Genomic DNA, 23,573 nt, shown 5'->3' with positions numbered 1-23,573 from the left:
CAGCCTAGCCTGGGTCCTAGGCTGCAGCCGCACCCCAACCCCAGAGCCTCGCCCACCTGTCCAGGAGTTGCTGCCGGGCCGCTTCTCGGGCCTGGCAGGTGGACTGTGCCCGTTCCAAGAGAGCAGCCACCTTGCTCTCCAGGTCCGCATAGAAGTCCTTGCCCTCCTGGGATTTCTTCATCAGGTCCTCATAAGCTTCATAGGAGGCCACCAGGGTCTGCAGAGTGGAGTTCCACCTGGCAGGCAGAAGGGGCAGCAGGTGAGCAGCTGAGCCCAGCTCTGAGTGGGACTGGGTGAGAGCAAAGGGCCAGACACTGACTTCTGGTCCAGTTCACTAAGCACCCGCCGCACAGCTGCATACTGCACGTTGGCCTCTGTCAGTGCCCGGAGGACATTGTCCTGGGCAGCCAAGTTCTGCTCCAGGTACACCCTCAGCTGGTCATACTTCTTCAGCTGCTCCTCGAACAACTTCTGAGGGAATGCATGCAATGGGGAGAGGACAGACACTCAGGGCCTCACCACCTAAGGGTGGAGCCTAGAGTCAGCTCCCTCATGCTGTTCACCCAGCCCCACCTTCATCTCTGAGTGGTCTGTAGTAACCAGCGAGGCGGTGATGTCATCCTTCTGGATAAGCTCACGCAGCTGCTGCTCCAGGGACACACGCTGGTCCCGCATCTCCTGCACCTTGGCCAGGATGCGCTTCAGGTTCTGCAGCACTGCTTTGTCCTCTGAGAGCGGCAGTGGTCAGTGAGGCCAGAGAAATCCCCAGCTCCACCCCTCTCCCTACAGGGCAGGGGCGTGGCAAGGGGCGCTCACCAGGGGTAAGGGCCGGTGTGGGCAGGGCGGCCCGGACCTGGTCCAGTGGCCCACTGAGCAGGCGCAGGTTGCCAACATGCAGATTCATGGCGCGGTGCAGCTCACTGTTGGTGAAGGAGGCCTTCTCATGGACCTCCATGTACTTGGCCCACTCTCGCCTCACCTCTGCCAGCTCCGCCTTGGAAATTGCTGTGCTGGCCCCCGCCTGGCCCACTGCCTCCTGCAACTTCTGTTCTAGCAGCTCATCCTCCTCTAGCAGGGCCCTGATGTCCTTCAGGGAGGCCTCCACATCCGTGAACACACCTGACAGCACTGGGATGTGTTCAGAGGAGAGGGGGTCGGACCAGACTCCCAATCTGGCCCATCCCCCAGGAGACAGAACTGCCCCCTCAGTCAGGCTTGTGCATAGAGGTTCATGGAAATGGGGTGAGTGCTGTGCCAGATGCTGGGAGTGCCGCACACTGCCATCCTCAGTCAACAGGGTACACGAGAAGGCTGCAGCAGATGCTCCCATGCTCCCACCCTCCACCTGCCTGTTCTCCCTTTCACTCACCTTGCATGGACTGGACGAGGTTCCTGACAGTGTCAGGCCGGACACTGAGAGCAGCACACTTCTCCATGAGCTGGGGAGGGATGTGGCTGTAGGCATCAAGGTTGTCCACCGTCTCAGGGTCCAGCTGCAGTGAATCCATAAACTGGCTGTGGGGACAACAGGACCAGGTGGGTGCTGGGTGCTAACTCAAGCCTTCAAATATGAAAGAGCCCACTAGGGTGAGCCCCCCACCACTGAAGGTCTGAGGTCCTAGCGGACAGTAGATCTGCATCTAGACTTCTGCCATGGAACATGCCCAGTGCAATACTGAAAACAATGGGACATCCTTCTCCCAAGGTGCAAGACTCACCTTACAGGAGACCCCAGGCAGGGAGGGTGGAGCCAGGAAACCTGCCAGTGCAAGTCCCTATTGCAAGCAGTACTGGGGACCCCAGAGGTCTGGTGTGTACCCACCCACCACCCCTGCCGCCCGAGCCCTGCACTCACTCCAAGACCTCATTTTTGTCTTCAATCTTGGCCATCATCTCCCGAAGTAGCTTGGCCTTCTCCTCACTGCAGGAGAAGTGAAAGAGCAGATGCTGGAAGCCTATGTCTCTTAAGACATCTGAAACCTCACTGGACTAATAGGCCCTGCCCCTCCCGCCCACCTGTACAGTGATGAGGCTTCATGGGCAGCCATGGGTACCAGTTTGGCGAAGATGTCAGGGCCTGTAACAGCCGGGTCTGTGGGGTTCACTGGTAAGGGCTTCACCAAGGGGGCACCTGGAAAAGGGGGGAAGAATCAAAGAGACCAGGCTCACACAAACCTCAAGTTTGTCTCTGTTTCATCCCAATTTCATCCCCTACCCTGATCTTTGGTCTCCCCTCAGCTTCAGACCTTTTACAGGCTGAAGGGTGTCCAGTGCTGGGACGGCCTCATGGTAGATGAAATCGTTGTCCTTTTTGGCTGAATTGTACCTGGGGGTCAGGAGCAGGGGGAGTGGGGAGTCTTGAATAATCAGCAGAGATCCAGGATCTAGCCTCCCATGTGGGCCACTGCTCTCTGGCCCTAGGGGCTTCCTCCCAATGATGCAGGAAGAGGGCTAAGAGCCACCCTGAGCGCCAGAGACTCACTTTCCCCCAATGACATCCATAGCGAAACGAAGCGCATCTTGCACAGTGTCAGGCTGGCCCTGTGGGGAAGGGACGGGGGTGCTCAGCACCAAACACGGCCAGTGCCAAGTCATCCCTCGGTCCTGCCAGACTTGCTCCTTGTCCTCTCAGGTCCCCCTCAGCTTTACCTTGGCCAGCTTGATGGCTTCATTGAGCTTGTCCAGAGCACTCTGGAAGTATGCAACCTGTAGGAGGTGGTGGGCAGAGCAGGATGTCCTCTGCTTGGACCCCATTCCTTCTGCCACCCCACCCAGCCTGCCTGGTGGCCCTCAGGTGACTTACTAGAAGAAGCTGAGGAAGTGGCTAGGCGCCAGCTCAGCCCATAGCACCAAGGTTAGTGTTAACCTTACAGGTCTACCCTGCTCTACCTCACAGCTTCCACCTCTAATCAGCCAGCCCCTCCCAGAGGAACCTGTTACACCCCCTCAATTCCTGGGGATGAAGGGTGCACAGATGGGACAACACTAAGAAACGCCAGGCTTACAGCAGAGGAGTGGCTGGGGATGTTGGGGTGAAACAGAAGAAGGGACCCCACGAGCATCACTAACAAGGCCAGAACCAGTGCTGAGTCCCCGCCTTGCCAGAGCTCACTCACCCGTTCCCCAAACTTCTGCTGCTCCTCAGCCTGCTTCCCCATGTGCAGCTGGAAAAGAGATATCACTATTTACTTCCTGAACTGTGGCAACTCAGCCCAGCCCAGCTCTGCCCCAGTGGCCATGGTGCCCTCACATGAGCCACAGCTGCAAAGTAGTAGATCTTCATCTGCACCAGCTTCTTCCAGTCCTTCTGGATCCGGCCCAGCAGCGAGGCGGTGTCAGGGTTCTCCAAGGCCCGGCATGCCTCCTTGTAGTAATCCACTACCTGGGAGCCAGGACCAGGCCCTAAGTGGGGACTGGGCCTAGCCTCAGTTCCCTTGAGGATCACCGTCAACCCATCTCTACCTGTGCGCTGATGCGGGCCACTAGAAAGCTCTTCCTGTTGTCCAACATGGACTTTTCCAGAAGACACTCCTGAGCTTGGCCCTGGAACAGCAGATGGAGATGCACTCCCTTCTTCACCAAGAGGCCCTGCCCTGCCCAGGGGGCAGGGCACATGGAACTCCTCTTCATCCAGCACCCTCGACCCCCACGCCAAGAAGCACAGCCCTGCTCCTAATCCATCCACCCAGGGCTTGAAAGATCAACTTGCTTTGCTGAGGCCCCTGCTTGTCCCTCACTGCCATCTGCACAGGACCTCTGGGATCCAGCACCATCTGCCCCCTCCCCTGGATTCAAGTTGGCCCAACAAAGGCAGCTCCTCACCAGCATGAGGTTGACATTGAGAGTGAGGATCTGCCGGCTCATGTCAACGCTATAGGCGTGAGGGAAGTGCTCACGCAGGTAGGCGAAGGCGCCGGCCGCACACTGGAAGTGAGTGCAAGAGACCTTCATGCCCTGGAAAGAAAAAAAGGGAGGATGCCAGAGGCAGAGCCAGGCAGCTGCCTGTGTCCACTCCACAGGGCAGGATTCACATTGGAGGCTGACAACAATCGGCACCCCTCTGTGGTTCTGTCCTACGTCCCACCTGCTGCCCGTGCCCTCCTCACCTCCTCAGACACCCGCTTGTCCATGGCCCCCAGCATCGAATGCAGCGCCCCTGGGGAGTCAGAGGACATGAGGTCAGGGCTAGCCTGGGGCTGCTCCTCAGGCTGCCCACACCTGTGTCCAGGGCAAGGCAGATGGGGTGGTGTTACCACCCTGATCAGAAAAACAGGGGTCTGAGAACTGGGGCAGCTGGTCCAAGGACACCAAAGCTGGAGTAAATGGGGAAACACAAAAGCCCAGCCAAGTTCCTCAGCCTCCTACCCTGCACCAGGCAGGGGTGGGGTAGATGGAGAGGGGCTCCCAAACACAGCCCTGCGCTACAGGTCCTCAGAGATGTCTACACAGGCTGAGCTGAGCCGTCAGGGTCTCCACCTCCTGCTGAGCCATCAGCGTCTTCTCTCCTTCAGCTTGAAGCAGCCCAAAGCCACAAGGGGGGGTCAGGGGCTGTCCAGTCGAAGAAGAGAGGCCACCTCTCCTGGCCTGAACACACAGCAGCAACAGCATGTGGCAGCCAGCCTAGCTGGGCCTCTCTCCCCAGCAGGGCGGCTCCCTGTGGCCCAGAGGAGAGGCACCAGCAGAGCTGTGGTGAGGCCGTGGGTCAGAATCCTGGGGTCTTTTTCCCATCAGCACTGCCTTTGGGGCCCCCTGCTGAGCTGAGATTGGGAAGCAGGGCCAAATGGAAGGGGTCAGGCAGCTCACCAAGGTTGTAGAGAATGCAGGCCTGCTCATACTTGATGTCTTCATGGGCCACAGATTTGCCTGAGAAGATCTCGGTCCTGTAGGCAGGCCACCCCAGTCATCTTGAGGGAAGGAGCTGGTGAGGAGACCTACCACCCCAGTGCAGGATTGGGAGAAAAGCCTGGGGAGACCACACCAAGCTACTCCCCTTCCTGTGCAGCAAGGAAAAGAAAGGGGAGGGGAGCCGCATTCCCACCTCCCAAAAGCTCCTGGGCTGTCCCAGGCATCTTCCAAGCTCCTCTGGCCCTGACTGCCAGCTCTCACCAAGTGACAGGAACAGCGGCCTCCTGGCCTGAGCCCATGGGGACCCGACTCTGCAGGTAGTGGAGCTGGCCCAGGTACTTGCGGAGGACACTGCAGCCCTCAAAGTCTCGTGGAACACGAACGGCATTCTGGGGGATAGAAGGGGGAAACAGGCTTGATGTCATTTAAGGTAGAGGACAGGCAGGCCTGTCTCCCCACAAGTGCTCAGGAGATATGCATCAGAGCTAGGGATTTGCACAAGAGATAAAAGAAAGCCCACAGCGACCAGCAGTCATTCAACAACCATCCTACTAGTCAGGACTAGGTGAACTGGACCAGTTCCACATTTCCAGAAGGCAGTTTAAAACATGCATTAAAACTTTTAATGTATTTCATGTTTTTCTGTATCTAAAAATACACAGTAAGAGAGGTCAAGAAAAGCCAATGCAGAGATGAGCATGCAAGGATATTTATCACAGCATTATGAACAGGGCCAAGTATTGGATGCCACAAAAACTTCCATTAAGGAGGATTGTTTAGGAGTTCCCTGGTGGCTCAGTGGGTGAAGAATCGGGCATTGTCACTGCTGTGGCCTGGGTAGCTGCTGTGACTCAAGTTCAATCCCTGGCCCAGGAATTTATGCATGCTGTGGGTACAGCCAAAAAGAAAGAGGATTGCTTAAATAAATCATGTCAAGGTTATTGACAAAAGAGAATACTTTGCACCCTGAAGACAAATATCTCTATTGATATGTTAAGATGGCATTAACACATTCATTGTTGAAGAAAAAGAAGAGTACGGAACAGATGAACAGCATAATTTCATTTTTGTAAAAGCATATTGATATCCAACTAGGTATACAGACAGAGGAAAAAAATCTAGACAGTTACAGACCAAAAAGGTAATTATCCCTGGATAGTAGGGTTTAATACTTTATTATGTACATACATAATCATATTTGATTCTTTATATTGTTTATGTATTCTTTTATATGAATGACTTTTTTTTGTCTTTCTTTTTAGGACCACACCCACGGCATATGGAGGTTTCCAGGCTAAGGGTCCAATCAGAGCTGCAGCTGCCAGCCTACACCACAGCCACAGCAACATGGGATCTGAGCCGTGTCTGCAACCCACACCACAGTTCATGGCAATACCGGATCCTTAACCCACTGAGCGAGGCCAGGGACTCAACCTGCATCCTCATGGATGCTAGTCAGTTTCGTTAACTGTTGAACCATGACAGGAGCTCCATGAATGACTTTCAATTATTATAATACGCAATAAAGCTAGTCCTATTTTGGAATAAAGCACAATAAAGCAAATGAACTCCCTGTGCAAACAAACAGAAGAACAGACAATACACCCTCCAAGAAGCAGGTGCACAGAGTGGATGGGCTACAAGCACTGAGCATATCCTCACCATACCTGCTAGAGGGCCCAGAGTCCCCCCAGGATTCCATCAGCTAAGGGGCCCAGCAGAGAGCAGGCTGGCACTGGCTAGAAGGAAACTCCAGGAATGCACTCAGAAGGGACACATGGGCCCCACATGACATCGGAGCAGGAAGAGTCTGACACTAGTCCTATTCCACACCACTTCCTGGCAGTCTCTCCCCTGGGCCTCAATCTCCTCTCTGAATAGGAATGCTAAGTTCCCTGTGGTGAAGCCTCTAGAATGCCCAGTGTGAGGATAAGGCATGCCACAGCCACACTGCCAAGGTGCTACCTTGACAGACCTGTCCCACAGGTTGAGGCTTCCCCAGTCTAGACATTCTTATCACACCTCTCTGCGAGTATGCTCTCGCTGTGGCACAGGCTGGCAGCTACAGCTCCGATTCAACCCCTAGCCTGGGAACCTCCATATGCCGTGGATGTGGCCCTGAATAGTCAAAAAGGCTTTTTTTTTTTTTTTTGCCTTTTTGCCATTTCTAGGACCACTCCCACGGCATATCGAGGTTCCCAGGCTAGGGGTTGAATCGGAGCTGTAGCCGCCAGCCTACACCAGAGCCACAGCAACGTGGGACCCGAGCCACGTCTGCAACCTACACCACAGCTCACGGCAACACCGGATCCTTCACCCACTGAGCAAGGCCAGGGATCGAACCTACAACCTCATGGTTCCTAGTTGGATTCGTTGACCACTGAGCCACAGACGGGAACTCCCAAAAGGACAATAAAATAAAATAAAGCATGCTCACTGAAGCATGTACAAAAAGATTTAAAATGTTTGAACTTCTTAAAACCATCTTCAGGAAACAACTGAAGCAACCCTCCCTCCATATCACAGATTCACCCACACCCTTTAATCGGACCAAGAATGCAGCCCCCTCTTGAACTGCCCTGGCCTGTCACACTCTCCTTATGACATGCATGTGGCAGGAGCAGAGCAAAACAGGAGAGTCTGAAAGTCCTAATTTCACACCACATGCACTCCCCCACCCCTCCAACAACCCCCTCACAATTGTCAATTTTACTCCCTAGGATCACAGAGCCAAAAATTTATTCTAGAGTAACTGAAAAGTCTTTTCAGAGAACGATTTCAGGTTTTTACAGGTGAGGAAACTGAGACGCAAATCAGGAAAAGAGAACTGCTTGGGGTTCCCAAATTACATCCACTTTCCATTTCCATTGCAAATCACTGTTATGAGAAAAGGTTAACTTGACTTATGTGGTCTCTGCTTTCTGCATCTCTGTGCTTTGATACATTTCCTGTAGTTGATATACAATGTTGTGCCAATTTCTGCTGTACAGCAAAGACACCCAGTCATACACATACATTCCTTTTCTTATATTTTCTTCCATCATGGTTTATCTCAAGAGATTGGATATAGTTTCCTGTGCTATACAGTAGGACCTTACTGTCTATCCATCCTAAATGTAATAGTTTGCATCTATCAACCCCAAACTCCCAGTCCACCCCACTCCCTCCCTCTTCCCCTGGGCAATCACAAGTCCATTCTCCATGTCTGTGACTCTGTTTCTGTTTTGTAGGTAAGTTCATTTGTGACACATTTTAGATTCCACATATAAGTGATATGTGGTATTTGCCCTTCACTTTATGATTTACCTCACTTAGTATGAGAATCTCTAGTTGTATCCATGTTGCTGTGAGTGGCCTTATTTCATTCTTTTATAGCTTAGTAGTATTTCATTCTGGATATGTACATCTTATTAATCCATTCATCTGTCCATGGACATTTAGGTTTTTTCCATGTCTTGCCTATTATGAATAGTGCTGCAGTGAACACAGGGGTGCATGTATCTTTTTGAATTACAGTTTTCTTCAGATATATGCCCAGGAGTTGGATTGCTCGATCATATGGAGTTCTATACTGAGTTTTCTGAGGTACCCCCAAACTCTTTTCCATAGTGGTTGTACCAATTTATATTCCCAACAACAGTGTAGGAGGGTTCTCTTTTCTCTATACCCTCTCTAGCAGTTGTTATTTGTAGACTTAGTGATGGCCATTCTGACCAGTGAAACATGGTACTTCATTATAGTTTTGATGTGCATTTCTCTAATAATCAGCAATGTTGAGCATCTTTTCTTGTGCCTACTGGCCACCCATATATCTTCCTTCAGAGAAATGTCTATGTAGGTCTTCTGCCCGTTTTTCAATTGGGTTGTTTTTTGTTGTTGAGTTGTATGAGTTGTTTGTATACTTTGGAGATTAAGCCCTTGTTGTCTGCATCGTTTGCAACCCATTCATTAGGTTGTCTTTTCATTTTCTTTTTTTTTTTATGGTTTCCTTTGCTGTGCAAAAGAATGTCAGTTTGATTAGGTCCCATTTGTTTATTTTTATTTTTGTTTTTATTTCCATTGCCTTGGGAGACTAGACCAGTGTTAGCTCTAAAACTGCTGTATTTTATTTTCACTTTATATTGTTGAGTCTAGAAGTTTCCCTGGTCTGGTAATTTTTTCATTGAAATAATTATTATCATTTTTCTATGAAAGAAAGTATGTTCTGTGGTTTCACTGAAGAAACACTAATCTAGTCCAACTGCTTCAATGGATTAACTCAAGCCCCAGGAAGGGAAAGGGACTATCCTAATGTCCTTCTGTGAGTGCTGCCTGTGCTGGGAATAGTCGTAGGTCTGCAGCTTTCTTGGAGGTGCTCTCTCCAGATCACTGCTCTGTGCAGTCTGCCTGCCCCACACCATAAAGATCTGTCTTAGAAGAGGCTTTGGAGCTGGGTGACAATGCTCCGCCTGACGGTGGTTTATGTGCATGTGCCCCTGTGTGCACAAAACAGTGGTAGTCTTAGGGGTTAATTTTGAAACTGTTTGAATGAAATCTTTTTTTTTCTTTCTTGGCTACACCTGCAGAACACCCCCTGGAAGTCCGTGGCCAGGGATCAAATCTGAGCCACAGGTGTAACCTACGCCACAAATGTGGCAATGTCAAGACCTTAATTCACTGCGCTGGGCCGGGGATTGAACCTGGGCTACAGAGACAACACCAGATCCCTAACCTGCTGCACCACAGCAGGAACTCCAAAATAAAATCTTTTTTTAAAAGTTAATTTATGGGGAGTTCCCATCGTGGCTCAGTGGTTAACACATCCGACTAGGAACCACGGGGCTGTGGGTTCAATCCCTGGCCTTGCTCAGTGGGTTAAGGATCCAGCGTTGCTGTGAGCTGTGGTGTAGGTTCCAGACGTGGCTCAGACCCGGCATTGCTGTGGCTGTGGCGTAGGCCAGCAGCTACAGCTCCAATTCGACCCCTAGCCTGGGAACCTCCATATGCCGCGGGAGTGGCCCAAGAAATGGCAGAAAGACAAAAAAAAAAAAAAAAAAGTTAATTTATGGGATTTCCCATTGTGGCTCCGCGGTAACAAATCTGACTAGTATCCAGGAGGTTGCAGGTTCAATCTCTTGCCTTGCTCAGTAGGTTAAGTATCCAGTGTTGCTGTGGCTGTTGTACAGGCTGGCAGCTGCAGCTCCAATTTGGCCCCTAGCCTGAGAACTTCCACATGCCAAATGTGTGGCCTAAAAAAGACAAAAAAAAAAAAAAAAGATTACTTTGTGAAATTCCCTTGTGGCACAGTAGGTTAAGGATCCAGCATGGTCACTGCAGTGGCTTGGGTCACTGCTGTGGCGCAGGTTCAATCACTGACCTGGGAACTTCCACATGCCACAGGGTGCCCCCTAAAAAAGTTAATTTATGAGGGGTATTCTGGGAAGGTGGCAGGATAGGAAGCACCAGAAATCTGTTTTCCCACCAAGACAACAACTGCACTGGCACAATCTGTCTGATGTAACTACCTCCTAAGGACTTGTAAACTTGCAGAGAAAGGCTTGGATGGTAAATTGTGTTGAATTTTCAGCTCTTAGCACAGTAGCAGCTACCCAGCACTCTGCCCTGTGAAGGCAGCCTTGCATGTGTTCCTGGTGGCGCTTGCACACAGCCTGTGGGAGCCAGATGAGCAACAAGGACTCTGTCCTCTAAATATCAGAGATCTGTGCTCTGATTGCAGCTGATGGCTGCTGCTTTTTTTAAATTTATTTTTTATTGTTATTTCCCCCAACACACTTTTTTTTTTCCCCACTATACAGCATGGGGAGCCAGTTACACATACATGCATACATAATTTTTTCTCCCACTATCATGCTGCATTTTAAGTATCTAGACATAGTTCTCAGTGCTACACAGCAGGATCTCCTTGTTAATCCATTCCAAGAGCAATAGTTTGCATCTGTTAACCCCAAGCTCCCAATCCCTCCTACTCCCTCCCCCTCCCCCCCCTTGGCAGCCACAAGTCTATTCTCCAAGTCCATGAGTTTGTTTTCTGTGGAAAGGTTCATTTGCGCTGTATACTAGATACCAGATATGAGTGATATCATATGGTATTTGTCTATCTCTTTCTGATTTATTTCACTCAGTATGAGTCTCTAGTTCCATCCATGTTGCTGCAAATGGCATTATTTTGTTCTTTTTTATGGCTGAGTAGTATTCCATTGTGTATATATACCGAATTTTCCTAATCCAGTCATCTGTTAATGGACATATAGGTTGTTTTCATGTCTTGGCTACTGTGAATAGAAATGCAATGAACATGCAGGTGCATGTGTCTTTTTTTTTTGTCTTTTGTCTTTTTTTGTTGTTGTTGTTGCTATTTCTTGGGCCACTCCCGCGGCATATGGAGGTTCCCAGGCTAGGGGTCTAATCGGAGCTGTAGCCACCGGCCTATACCAGAGCCACAGCAACGCAGGATCCGAGCCACGTCTGCAACCTACACCACAGCTCACGGCAACGCCGGATCATCAACCCACTGAGCAAGGGCAGGGACCGAACCCGCAACCTCATGGTTCCTAGTCGGATTCGTTAACCACTGCGCCACGACGGGAACTCCGCATGTGTCTTTTTTAATGAAAGTTTTGTCCAGATATATGCCCAATAGTGGGATTGCTGGGTCATATGGTAATTCTATGTATAGATTTCTAAGGTACCTCCATACTGTGTTCTCCATAGTGGCTGTACCAGTTTACACTCCCACCAACAGTGCAGGAGGGTTCCCTTTTCTCCACATCCCCTCCAGCACTTGTTATTTGTGGACTTATTAATGATGGCCACTCTTACTGTTGTGAGGTGGTACCTCATAGTAGTTCTGATTTGCATTTCTCCAATAATCAGGGATGTTGAGCATTTTTTCATGTGCTTGTTGGCCATCTGCATATCTTCCTTGGAGAATGGTCTATTCAGGTCTTTCGCCCATTTTCCCACTGGGTTGTTGGCTTTTTTGAGGTTGAGTTGTATAAGTTGCTTATATATTCTAGAGATTAAGCCCCTGTCTGTTGCATCATTTGAAACTATTTTCTCCCATTCTGTAAGTTGTCTTTTTGTTTTCTTTTGGGTTTCCTTTGCTGTGCAAAAGCTTGTCAGCTTGATTAGGTCCCACTGGCTTATTTTTGCTTTTATTTCTGTTGCTTTGGGAGACTGACCTGAGAAAATATTCATAAGGTTGATGTCAGAGAATGTTTTGCCTATGTTCTCTTCCAGGAGTTTGATGGTATCTTGTCTTATATTTAAGTCTTGCAGCCATTTTGAGTTTATTTTTGTGCATGGTGTGAGAGTGTGTTCTAATTTCATTGATTTGTATGCAGCTGTGCAGGTTTCCCAGAAATTCTTGCTGAATAGACTGTCTTTTCCCCATTTTATGTTCTGGCTTCCTTTGTCAAAGATTAATTCCATGATGGCTGTTTCTGATCTCAGAGGTGCAAAGAGGAAAGCAAACATTGTCAATGCATCTCCCTCCACTGTTGCACTCTCCTTGTAGCTAAAGTGACTTCGAAGGGATTTAAAGCACCAGTGTGTCTCCTCTTTGTCCCTTTTGGGAGCCAGACATTGAAGACTACTACATTCAAAAGCAACCACATGCAGAGTAGATGTTAGAAAGTCATCATGCATACACAGTGGAAGGCAAAGGTTCAGAAAAGACCTAAGAAGACTTTAGGCTACAACACTCAAAACAAACAAAAAAAACCCTAGCAAATCCTGGAGAAAGCAGGAGATTCAAATGTCCAATTTTGAAAAGCAACAACAACCAAAAAAAAAATGCAAGGCATATAAAGAAATAGGAAAATAGGACTTGCTCCAAGGGAAAAAAAAAACAAAAAAAAAAAACTGTCCCTGAAAAAGATGTGATGACAGGTCTACCAGACAAAGACTTTAAAACAACTATTTTAAAGATACTCAAAAAACAAAAGGAAAATGTGGAGAAAGTCAAGAAAACAACATAGGAAACAAAATGGAACTATAAACAAAGAGAAAACAAAAAGGAAAGAAATTCTGAAGTTGCAAAGTACAATAACTGAAATGAAAAATTCACTAGAGAGACTGAAAGGTAAATTTGAGCAGACAGATGGAAGAATCAGTGAAATCAGACAGGACAATTCAAATGATCAAGTCTAAGGAATAGACAGAAAAAACAGCGAAGTGAACAGAGCATAACAGACCTGTGAGACACCATCAAGGAGATCTTCAAACACACTGTGGAAGTCTCCAGAGAGAGAAAAAGGGGCAGAGAAAAAAAGATGGGAAGAAATAATGGCAAAAAAATTCCCAAATTTGATTAAGACATGAATAAGAACATCCAAGGAGCTTAGCAAATTCCAAGTAGAATAAACTCAGAGACCCATACCCAAGACACATTATAACAAAACTGTTGAAAGAGAGAGAAAATACGGAAAGCAACACAACAGAAATGATTCACCAAATGTAACGGATCCTCAATAGGATTATCAGCAGATCTCTCATAAGAAACTCTGGAGAGGAGTTCCTGTCGTGGCGCAACAGAAACAAATCCAACTAGGAACCATGAAGTTGCGGGTTTGATCCCTGGCCTTACTCAGTGGGTCCAGGATCTGGCATTGCCGTGAGCTGTGGTGTAGATCACAGATGCGGATATGACGTGGCTGTGGCTGTGGTGTAGGCTGGCAGCTGTGGCTCCTACTGGACCCCTAGCCTCGGAACCTCTATATGCCACAGGTGTGGCCCTAAAAAGCAAAAAAAAAAAAAAAAACAGAAAGAAAAGAAAAGAAACTTTGGGGATTAGAAGGCAGTAGGTTGATATATTCCAAGTGCTAAAAGAAAAAAAATGGCAACCAAAAATCCCATATCTGGCAAAACTGAGGAGATATTCTTCAAAACTGTGGAGAAACCAAGACATTCCCAGCTAAACAATAGCTGAGGGAATTCATCATCACTAGAACTGCCCTGGAAGAAATGCTAAAAGGAGTCCTGTAAACTGAAATGATAGGACACTTATAGTAACTTGAAGCCATATGAATAAAGATGTCATGTGTGAGTAATTATAAAAGATAATATTACTATAACCACAGTGATAAATAATTTTGTTTTCTACTGATCTAAGAGATCAATACATTTTTAAAAATTAAATTTACATAGACTATCTCTTTACATATATAAACATACCAATTAATTATCCCTGCTTTGGGAGGAAGATATACTCTCCTACATTTTGAAATTATAAATAAAAATTTTTATTTAAAATCTTCCTTTGTTGGAGTTCCCATTGTGGCTCAGTGGTAATGAATCTGACTAGTATCTACGAGGACGAAGGTTCAATCCCTGGTCTTGCTCAGTGGGTTAAGGATCCAGTGTTGCTGTAAACTGGTGTAGGTTGCAAATGTAGCTTGGATCCGGTGTGGCTGTGGCACAGGCTGGCAGCTGCAACTTGGATTTGTCCCCTAGCCCAGGAACTTCTATATGCTGCAAGTGCTGCCCTAAAAAGAAAAAAACATTTTTTATTCAAGTTGTTTTTAACTACTTTTAGAACAGAGTGGCAAAGTTCCCACTGTGGGTTAATCACCTGGTTTGTCTCTGTGGAGGCACCAGTTCAATCCCCAGCCTGGGAACTTCCATATGCTGAGGGTGGGCTTGAAAGAGAAAAATAAAACAAAGTTCCTGACTCACTAAAAAAAAAAAAAGTATCAAATGTGATAATTCACCTTTTTAACAATTTTCTCTTCCCCTTAAGAACAATGTTACCTTCTTTAAAAGCCACTAGAGGAGTTCCCATTGTGGCACAGCAGAACTGAATGAGACTAGTAACCATGAGGTTGCAGGTTTGATCCTTGGCCTTGCTTGGTGGGTTAAGGATCTGGCATTGCTGTGAGCTGTGGTATGGGTCACAGACACAACTTGAATCTTGCGTTCCTGTGGCTGTGGTGTAGGCTGGCAGCTGTAGCTCCGATTCAACACCTAGCCTGGGAAACTCCATATGCTGCGGGTGCGGCCCTAAAAAAAAAAAAGCACATAAAAAGCCACCTAAAATACCCCACTTCAACACAATAAAGGCTATATATTAAAAACCCTGATTGGGGATCAAGATTACAGAAAAGGAGGCCATGTCGCTCACCTTCTCCCACAAACACTTCCAAAAAAATGAAAAAAATCTACATGTAGAATTATTCTCAAAGAACATCTACTGAATGCTGGCAGAAGACCTCAGACTTCCCTAAAAGGAAAGAAAACCTCCACATAACTGGGTAGGACAAAAAGAAAAACGAGAGCGAGAGAGAAGAGGGAAAAAAAAAAAAAAAAAAGGTATCAGGATGGGACCAGCACTCCTAAGAGGAACCTGTGAAAGAGAAAAATGTGTACTCTGAGAGGCCACCTAATTGAGAGGGAGATCAGACAGGAGGGAGAGGGAACCTCAAAGCCTCAGAGAAAAGTGCAACAGCCAGACTGAAGAGGGAAAAGCAGATAGAAATGCACACAGACCATCGTTACCACCGGCCTGGACACCAAAGCCTGAGCTACTTGGGGAAAGGTGGGGTTCTGAGACTCAAGATTCAGAGGTCAGTTCCAGGAAGAGCCGCTGAGGCGGCTAGGAAGTAGTACAGCATAACTGGAGGAGTGTGGGAGGAGGCCTAGGCCCACCAAGTGGGGAGTGTGAGAGAGTGGGGGAGCAGGACCACCACAGGAACTTCCTTTTCTGTACACCCAGGTTCTAAGGCTGCAGGACACCTCTTGTGCCAGCTTCAGGGGCAAGTGCAAAATGGCCACAGACATCTCAGACTCCAGAGGTGGGTGAGGCTCACCACCAATGAAAGTCCCATGACCAAGCATCACCTACTGCCCAAGTCACCCCAGGGATTGCAACCCCAGAGGGCCATGCAAGTGAGTGCCACCTGTCGCCCCACCTCCTTGAGAATGCACACACTTCACCATTGCTGCTGCCAAGGGCTCCAGGCACCAACCCAACCTGCCTAGAGGTCATTGCCACTGCTGAGGGCCCTGCAACCAGGTGTAGCCCACCACCACCCCCACCTCACCATGGATCACTGCCAAGGGCTCAGCAACCAGGTGCTGCCTGCAGGCAATGCCCACTTCTCCCACCTTCCTAGAAGCATGGGCAGGCCATGCACCTGCACATCCCCTATCAAGGAGATAACAGCCTGCACACATTAAGAAAAGAGAGAGCAAGCATCCAAACCAAAAAGACTTAAGGCCAAAAAAAAAAAAAAGTAAAAGCACACAAGTCACCACCCAGGGATGCTTCTGCATATAAACAGTCCTCCATGACTACAGTAGATAACTGTTTCCCCTAAACTTAGAGTAAGAAAAATATAAGCAAAAATGATGTACAGAAACCATTCCCAGTTAAAGGAAGAGAATTCCTCTGAAGAAGCAAACAATGAGACAGACCTCTGTAGTCTAAAGGACACTGAGATCAAAAAGGAAGGTAATGAAAATACTCAGGAAATTAAGAATGGCTATCAAGGAGTTCCTGCAGTGGTGCAGCAGAAACGAATCCGACTAGCATCCATGAGGATGCAGGTTTGATCCCTGGCCTCACTCAGTGGGTTGGGGATCCCATGTTGCTGTGAGCTGTGGTGTGGGTCACAAATGCAGCTTGGATCCTTCATTGCTGTGGCTGTGGCTGTGGCAGGCAGCTGCAGCTCCGATTTGATCCCTAGCCTGGGAACTTCCATATGCCTCAGATGTGGCCGCTAAAAAGCAAAAAAAAAAAAAAAAAATTCTATCAACAGGAATGCAGATTACCTTAAAAACAACTAGAAACCATAAGGAGACAAGAAAAATCAGAAAATTCATTTGCCAAGACAAAAGCTGATCAAAAGACATTGAATGGCAGAATAAATAATGCAGAGGAACAAATAAGTGGCTTAAAAGACAGAAGAATGGAAATTACCCAATCAAGACAACAGACAGCCACATGAAAAAAACGAAAACAACTTAAGAGATCTATGGGACAATACAAAGTATGCCAATCTACACATAATAGGGATCCCAGAAGAATAAAAAGAGGTCTGAAAATGTATTTGAAGAAATTATGACCCTGCTGCGTAGCACTGAGAACTATGTCTAGTCACTTATGATGGAGCATGATAATGGGAGAAAAAAGAATGTATACATGTATGTGTCAATGGGTCACCATGCTATACAGAAGAAAAAAAATTTGTTGGGGAAATAACAATTTTTAAAAATTAAAAAAAAAGAAATTATGGCTGAAAATTTTTCAAATATTTAGAAGGAAACACATATCCAGATACAGGAAGCACACAGGGTCCCAAACAAGATGAACCCAAACAGACCTACATCGAGACATACTATGATAAAATGGCATAAATTAAAGAGGAGTTCCTGCTGTGCAGCAGTGGGTTAAGCATCCAGTGCTGTCTCTAGAGCAGCTCAGATTGCTGCTAAGGCATGGGTTCAACCCCTGGCCCAGCAGAGTGGGTTAAGGATCCAGGACTGCCGGAGCTGTGGTACAGGTCACAGCCTCAGCTTGGATTCCATCCCTGGCCCAGACACTTCTAAATGTCCCAGGTGCAGCCCCCACCCCCCCCCCCCAAAAAAAGGAAGAAAATAAAAAACAAGGAGAGGAGAGGATTCTGGATGTAGCAAGAAAAAAATAAAGAGTGAATTTCAAGTGAACCCCCAAAGCTATCAGCTGACTTCTCTACAGAAACACTATAGGCTAGAAAAGAGTGGCAAGATGTGTTCAAAGTTGTAAAAGGGAAAAATCTGCAACCTAGAATACCCTACACAGCAAGATCATCATTTAAAATAGAAGAAATAAAGAATTTCTCAAACAAAAACTAAAAGAATACATAAATACTAAACCTATCCTGAAAGTAATATTAAAAGGCCTTTTCTAAATTAGAAAAAGTAAGATGATACAGGATGGAGGAAATGACAATTGAAAAGTAATCATTTAAATAAGCCACTATAAAGATCAAAAGGAAAAAAACCAAAATACAAAAAAACCTATTTGTGAAAGCAATGATGAACACAAAGAACAGTAAAAGGATAAACATGAAGATGTAAAAAAGGACACTGATATCATAAAATGTCAGGAAGGAAAGTAAAAAAAAAAATCTAGACTTATTTTAGAACGTGTGAAACTCTATGGTTAAAGGAAGCAGATATAGGAAGGTGTTAAGATATTTAGAAATAGAGCAAATATATATCAAAAATGAACAATACATTCACAAAAGCCAAGAAGAGGACAAAAGCATAAAATAAAAGGATATCATCCAACCACAAAAAGAAAAAGAAAGGAACAAAGGAGAAACATAGAATCAACTCGAAAACAAGGTTTAAAATGGCAATAAAAATATATCTATTAATAATTACCTTAAATGTCAACAGACTGAACACTCTAATCAAAAGACACAGAGTGGGAGTTCCCATCGTGATGCAGTGGTTAACGAATCCGACTAGGAACCATGAGGTTGCGGGTTTGGTCCCTGCCCTTGCTCAGTGGGTTAAGGATCCGGCGTTGCCGTGAGCTGTGGTGTAGGTTGCAGACGTGGCTCGGATCCCGTGTTGCTGTGGCTCTGGCGTAGGCCGGTGGCTCCAGCTCCGATTCGACCCCTAGCCTGGGAACCTCCATATGCTGCGGGAGCGGCCCAACAAATAGCAAAAAAAAGACACAGAGTGGCAGAATGGATTTTAAAAAAAAAAGTCTACAATATGCTGCCTACAAGAGACCCATCACAGGGCAAAGGACAAACACAGACTGAAACTGAGGGGCTGGAAAAAGATATTTTATGCAAATGGAAATGACAAGAAAGCAGGAGACACAATACTCATATCAGAAAAAATATACTTTAAAACAAAGGTTATAAAGAAAGATAAAGAAGGGCACTAAGGATAAAAGGATCAATTCAAGAAAAGGATATTATACTCACTGTCAACATATATGCACCTAGTATAGTAATACCCAAAGACATAAAAGGAGAAACTGATGAGGGTACAATAATAGTAAAAGAATTTAACACCCTACTCACATCAATGAATGGACAGATCTTCTGGACAATAAATTAACAAGGCAATAGATATCCTAAATGACTCAATAGAACAATTAGAGTTAATTCATATTTTCAGGATATTATATCCAACCCCCTCCCCCTCCCCAGAATACCCATCTTCTCAAGTGCGCATGGGACAGTCTCTAGTACTGACCACACACTGGGGGACAAAACTAGTCTCAACACATTTAAGAGTACAGAAATTACTTCAAGTATCTTGTCTGACCACAATAGCATAAAACTAGAAATAAACCACAGGAAAAGAAATGAGAAAAAACTGGAGTTCCCGTCGTGGCTCAGTGGTTAACGAATCCAACTAAGAACCATGAGGTTGCGGGTTTGATCGCTGGCCTTGCTCAGTGGGTTAAAGGATCTGGCGTTGCCATGAGCTGTGGCGTAGGTTGCAGACGTGGCTCGGATCTGGCATTGCTGTGGCTCTGGCGTAGGCCGGTGGCTCCAGCTCCGATTAGACCCCTAGCCTGGGAACCTCCATGTGCTGTGGGAACAGCCCTAGAAAAGGCAAAAAGACCAAAAAAGAAATGAGAAAAAACTGACTATATGGAGAATAAACAACATGTTACTAAAAAACCAATGTGTCAATGAGGAAATTAAAAAGGAAATTAAAAAATATCTCAAAAACACAACTATACAAAAATCCATGGGATGCTGCAAAGTAGTTCTGAGAGGGAAGTTCATAGTGATACAGGCCTTTAAAAAAAAAAAAAAAAAAAACAGAAAAATCTCAAATCAACAACCTAACCTACCACCTAAAAGAAGTAGAAAAAGAATGATAAACAAAACCTAAAGACAACAGAAGGAAGGAAATCATAAAGATCACAGGAAATAAAATAGAGACTTAAAAATATAGAAAAAAGTCAATAAAACCAAGAGTTGATTCTCTGGAAAGGGTAAACAAAATTGACAAATCTCTGGCTAGGCTTGTCAAGGAGAGAGAGAAAGCAAATAAAATAAGGAACGAAAAAGGAAAAATCTCAATGGATACTGCAAAAGTTAAAAAGAGAGAGAGAGAGGGAATACTATGAACAATTACATGCCAACAAATTTGACAACCTAGAAGAAACAGACAACCTTCTAGAAACATACAGACCACCAAAACTAAATCAAGAAGAGATCACCTGAACAAACAGATCATTAGAAATGAAATCAAATATGTAATTTAAAAAAAAAAGTCTCTACAAACAAAAGTCCAGGACCAGCTGGCTTCAAAGGTGATTTCTACCAAACATATGAAGAACAACTTATATGGAAACTTCTTAAATTCTTCTAAAAGACTGAAGAACACTCCTGAAGACATTCTATGAAGCCACTAGCACCTGAATACCAAAACCAAAGATACTACCAAAAAAGAAAATTATAGGCCAATATTTTTGATGAATATAGTATGATGCAAAAATTCTCAATACAATTACAGCAAATTGAATCCAACAACACATAAAAAAGGTCATATACCACAACCAAGTGGGATTTATCCCAAGTTCAAAAGAATAGTTCAACATATGCAAATCAACCCATGTAATATACCACAATGACAAAAGAAAAGTCAAAAACTACATGATCATCTCAATAGATGCAGAAAACAGCATTTGACAACATCGAAATGCATTCATGATAAAACTCTTACTAAAATGGGTGTAGAGGGAACATATCTCAACATAATAAATGCCATTTATGACAAACCTACAACCAATATAGTACTCAATGGAGAAAAGCCTGAAAGCCATCCTGCTAAAATTGGGAAAAATTCAAGGATGTCCACTCTCACCACTTTTATTCAACATAGTATTGCACGTCCTAGCCCTAGCAGACAAAAAAAGAAAAGGAAAAAAAAAGAAATAACATGTGTACAAACTGGAGAAGAGATAAAAACTGTCACTATATGAAGATAACATATTATACATAGAAAACCCTAAGGACTCCACACAAAAACTACTCAATCTGATAAACAAATTCAGCAAAGTAACAGGATACAGGTTTCTGTATCTAACATTCAGAAATTGGTTGCATTTCAGTAAACTAACAAAGAAACATGAGAAGGAGAATATTAAAAAAAAAAAAAAAAAAACTTTTAGGAGTTCCCATCGTGGCACAGTGGAAATGAACCTGACTGGGAACCATGAGGTTGCAGGTTTGATTCCTGGCCTCGATCAGTGGGTAGGGATCTGGCGTTGCTGTGGCTGTGGCATAGGCTGGCAGCAATAGCTCTGATTGGATCCCTAGCCTGGGAACCTCCATATGCCGCAGGTGCGGCCCTATGAAGACAAAGGACCAAAAACAAAAACAAAACCAAAATACCACTTTTAAAATCACATCAAAAAAACCAAAAAAAACCTACACAGTAATAAACCTGATCAAGGAAGTGAAAGACTTATACTCTGAGAACTATAAAACATTAATAAAGGAAATTAAGGAGGATTCAAAGAAATGGAAAGATATCCCATGCTCCTAGACTGGAAGAATTAATATTGTTAAAAAGACCATACTACCCAAAGCAATCTACAAGTTTAATGCAATCCCTGTCAAATTACCCATGACATTTTTCACAGAACTAGAACAAAAATCCAAAAATTCATACAGAATCATAAAAGAACCAGAACTGCCAAAGCAATCCTTAGGGGGGATTAAAAAAAACACCACAAAACAAAAACAGCACAAAGCAGGAGGCATAACTCTCCCAGACTTCAGACAGTATTACAAAGCTACAGTAATCAAAACACTGGAGTAGGAGAAGTTCCCGTGTGGCTCAGTAGGTTAAGGATCTAGCGTTGCTGCAACTGTGGCACAGGTCATGACTGTGGCACACCTCAGATTCCTGGCCTGGGAACTTCCACACACCACAGGTGCAGCCAAAAAATAAAAACTTAAAAAACACAGGAGTTCCTGCTGTGGCACAGCAGAAACAGATCTGACTAGTAACCATGAGTTTGTAGGTGCAATCCCTGGCCTCACTCAGTGGGTTAAGGATCAGGCATTGCCATGAGCTGGGGTGTAAGTTGCAGACATGGCTTGGATTCTGAGTTGCTGTGGCAGTGGCACAGGCCAGTATCTGTAGCTCCAATTTGACCGCTAACCTGCAAACCTCCATATGCTCTGGGTGTGGCCCTAAAAAGCAAAATAAATAAATAAATAAACAAACAAAGCCACAAAAAACAGCACGAAACAGATGTATGCATCGATGCAACAGAAGGGAGAGCCTAAAAATAAACTCAGATACCAGAGTTCCCACTGTGGCTCAGCAGGTTAAGAATCCAATGTGGTCTCTGTGAGGATGTGAGTTCAATCCCTGGCCTCGCTCAGTGGGTGAAGAATCCAGTGTTGCTGCAAGCTGTGGTGTAAATCACAGATGTGGCTCAGATCCAGCGCTGCTGTGGCTGAGACACAGGTCTTCAGTTGCAGCCCTGATTAGAACCCTAGCCTGGGAATTCCATATACCTCAGTGCAGCTCTAAAAAGAAAACAAATGAACAAAAAAAATCCCCTAGATCCCCAGATACCTACAGTCAATTAATTTTTGACAAAATAGACAAGAAGATAAAATGCGATGGAGTTCCCATTGTGGTTCAGCGGGATGAGAACCCAACTAGTATCCATGAGGATGTGGGTTCAATCCCTGGCCTTGCTCAGTGGGTTAAGGATCTGGTGTTGCTGAAAGCTGTGGCTTAGGAAAACTGGACAGTTGCATGTAAATCAATTAAACTAGAATACACTCTCACACCATGCACAAAAATAAACTCAAAATGGCTTAAAAGTTTAAACATAAGACATGACACCATAAAACTCCTAGAAGAGAACATAGGCAAAACATCCTCCATCATAAACCATATAAATTTTTATAGGATAGTCTCTGAAGGCAATAGAAATAAAAACTAAAACAAACAAATGAGTTCTAATCAAACTTATAAGCTTTTGCCTAGCCAAAGAAACCATAAAAAAAAAAAAAAGACAACCTATAGAATGGGATAAAATAGTTGCAAACAATGCAACCAACAAGGGGCTCATCTCCAAAATATATAAACAACTTATACCATTCAACAACAACAAAACAAACAATTCAATTGAAAAATGGGCAAAAAACCCTAATAAACATTTCTCAAAAAGACATACAGGTGGCCAGGAGGCACAGGAAAAGATAGTCAACATCACTAATTATTAAAGAAATGAAAATCAAAACTACAATGAGGTACCAGTCAGAATGGCCATCAATAATAAGTCCACAAGTAACAAATGCTAGAGAGGGTGTGGAGAAAAGTGGATCCTCCTACACTATCGGTGGGAATATAAATTGGTACAACAACCATGGAAAATACTGTGAAGGTTCCTCAGAAAATTAAAAATAGAATTACTATGTGATCCAACAATCCCAATCCTGAGCATATATCCAGAGAAAACCATAATTTAAAAAGATCCATGCAACCCTATGTTCACAGCAGTGGTATTCACAATAGCCAAGACACAGAAACAACCTAAAAGCCCATCAAAAGATGAACGGATTAAAAAGATGTGGTGCATAGAAGGCCCTGTTGTGGCTTAAAGGATTAAGAACCTGACTAGTGGGCTCTCACTGAGTGAGGCCAGGGATCCAGTGTTGCCACAAGCTGCAACATAAGGCTGCAGCTGCAACTCTGATCCAACCCCTACCCTGGGAACTTCCATATGTCATAGGTGTGGC

At 45.3% G+C, this 23,573-nt stretch overlaps 1 protein-coding gene across 4 annotated transcripts in view; it reads right to left on the bottom strand.

Moving 5' to 3' along the window:
* The window catches only part of PTPN23 (protein tyrosine phosphatase non-receptor type 23), a 55,534-nt gene that overhangs the window by 3,438 nt on the left and 28,523 nt on the right, over positions 1-23,573 (bottom strand). For all 4 annotated transcript variants that reach the window (XM_047772783.1, XM_047772801.1, XM_047772792.1 and 1 more), the window contains exons 3-19: positions 5,107-5,234; positions 4,804-4,880; positions 4,107-4,156; positions 3,823-3,954; positions 3,463-3,543; positions 3,251-3,382; positions 3,117-3,164; positions 2,650-2,706; positions 2,483-2,541; positions 2,247-2,326; positions 2,017-2,131; positions 1,856-1,921; positions 1,370-1,515; positions 817-1,128; positions 574-728; positions 320-471; positions 57-236 (exon numbers count right to left, since the gene is read on the bottom strand). In XM_047772783.1, coding sequence (XP_047628739.1) covers positions 57-236; positions 320-471; positions 574-728; positions 817-1,128; positions 1,370-1,515; positions 1,856-1,921; positions 2,017-2,131; positions 2,247-2,326; positions 2,483-2,541; positions 2,650-2,706; positions 3,117-3,164; positions 3,251-3,382; positions 3,463-3,543; positions 3,823-3,954; positions 4,107-4,156; positions 4,804-4,880; positions 5,107-5,234 — 1,970 coding nt within the window. The remainder of the gene's footprint in view (positions 1-56; positions 237-319; positions 472-573; positions 729-816; positions 1,129-1,369; positions 1,516-1,855; positions 1,922-2,016; positions 2,132-2,246; positions 2,327-2,482; positions 2,542-2,649; positions 2,707-3,116; positions 3,165-3,250; positions 3,383-3,462; positions 3,544-3,822; positions 3,955-4,106; positions 4,157-4,803; positions 4,881-5,106; positions 5,235-23,573) is intronic.

The sequence above is a fragment of the Phacochoerus africanus genome, chromosome 1 (genome assembly GCF_016906955.1).
Source record: "Phacochoerus africanus isolate WHEZ1 chromosome 1, ROS_Pafr_v1, whole genome shotgun sequence".
Classification (NCBI taxonomy): domain Eukaryota; kingdom Metazoa; phylum Chordata; class Mammalia; order Artiodactyla; family Suidae; genus Phacochoerus; species Phacochoerus africanus.
The sequence above is the reverse complement of the archived record's forward strand: the minus strand, read 5'-3'. Positions and strand labels throughout refer to the sequence as shown.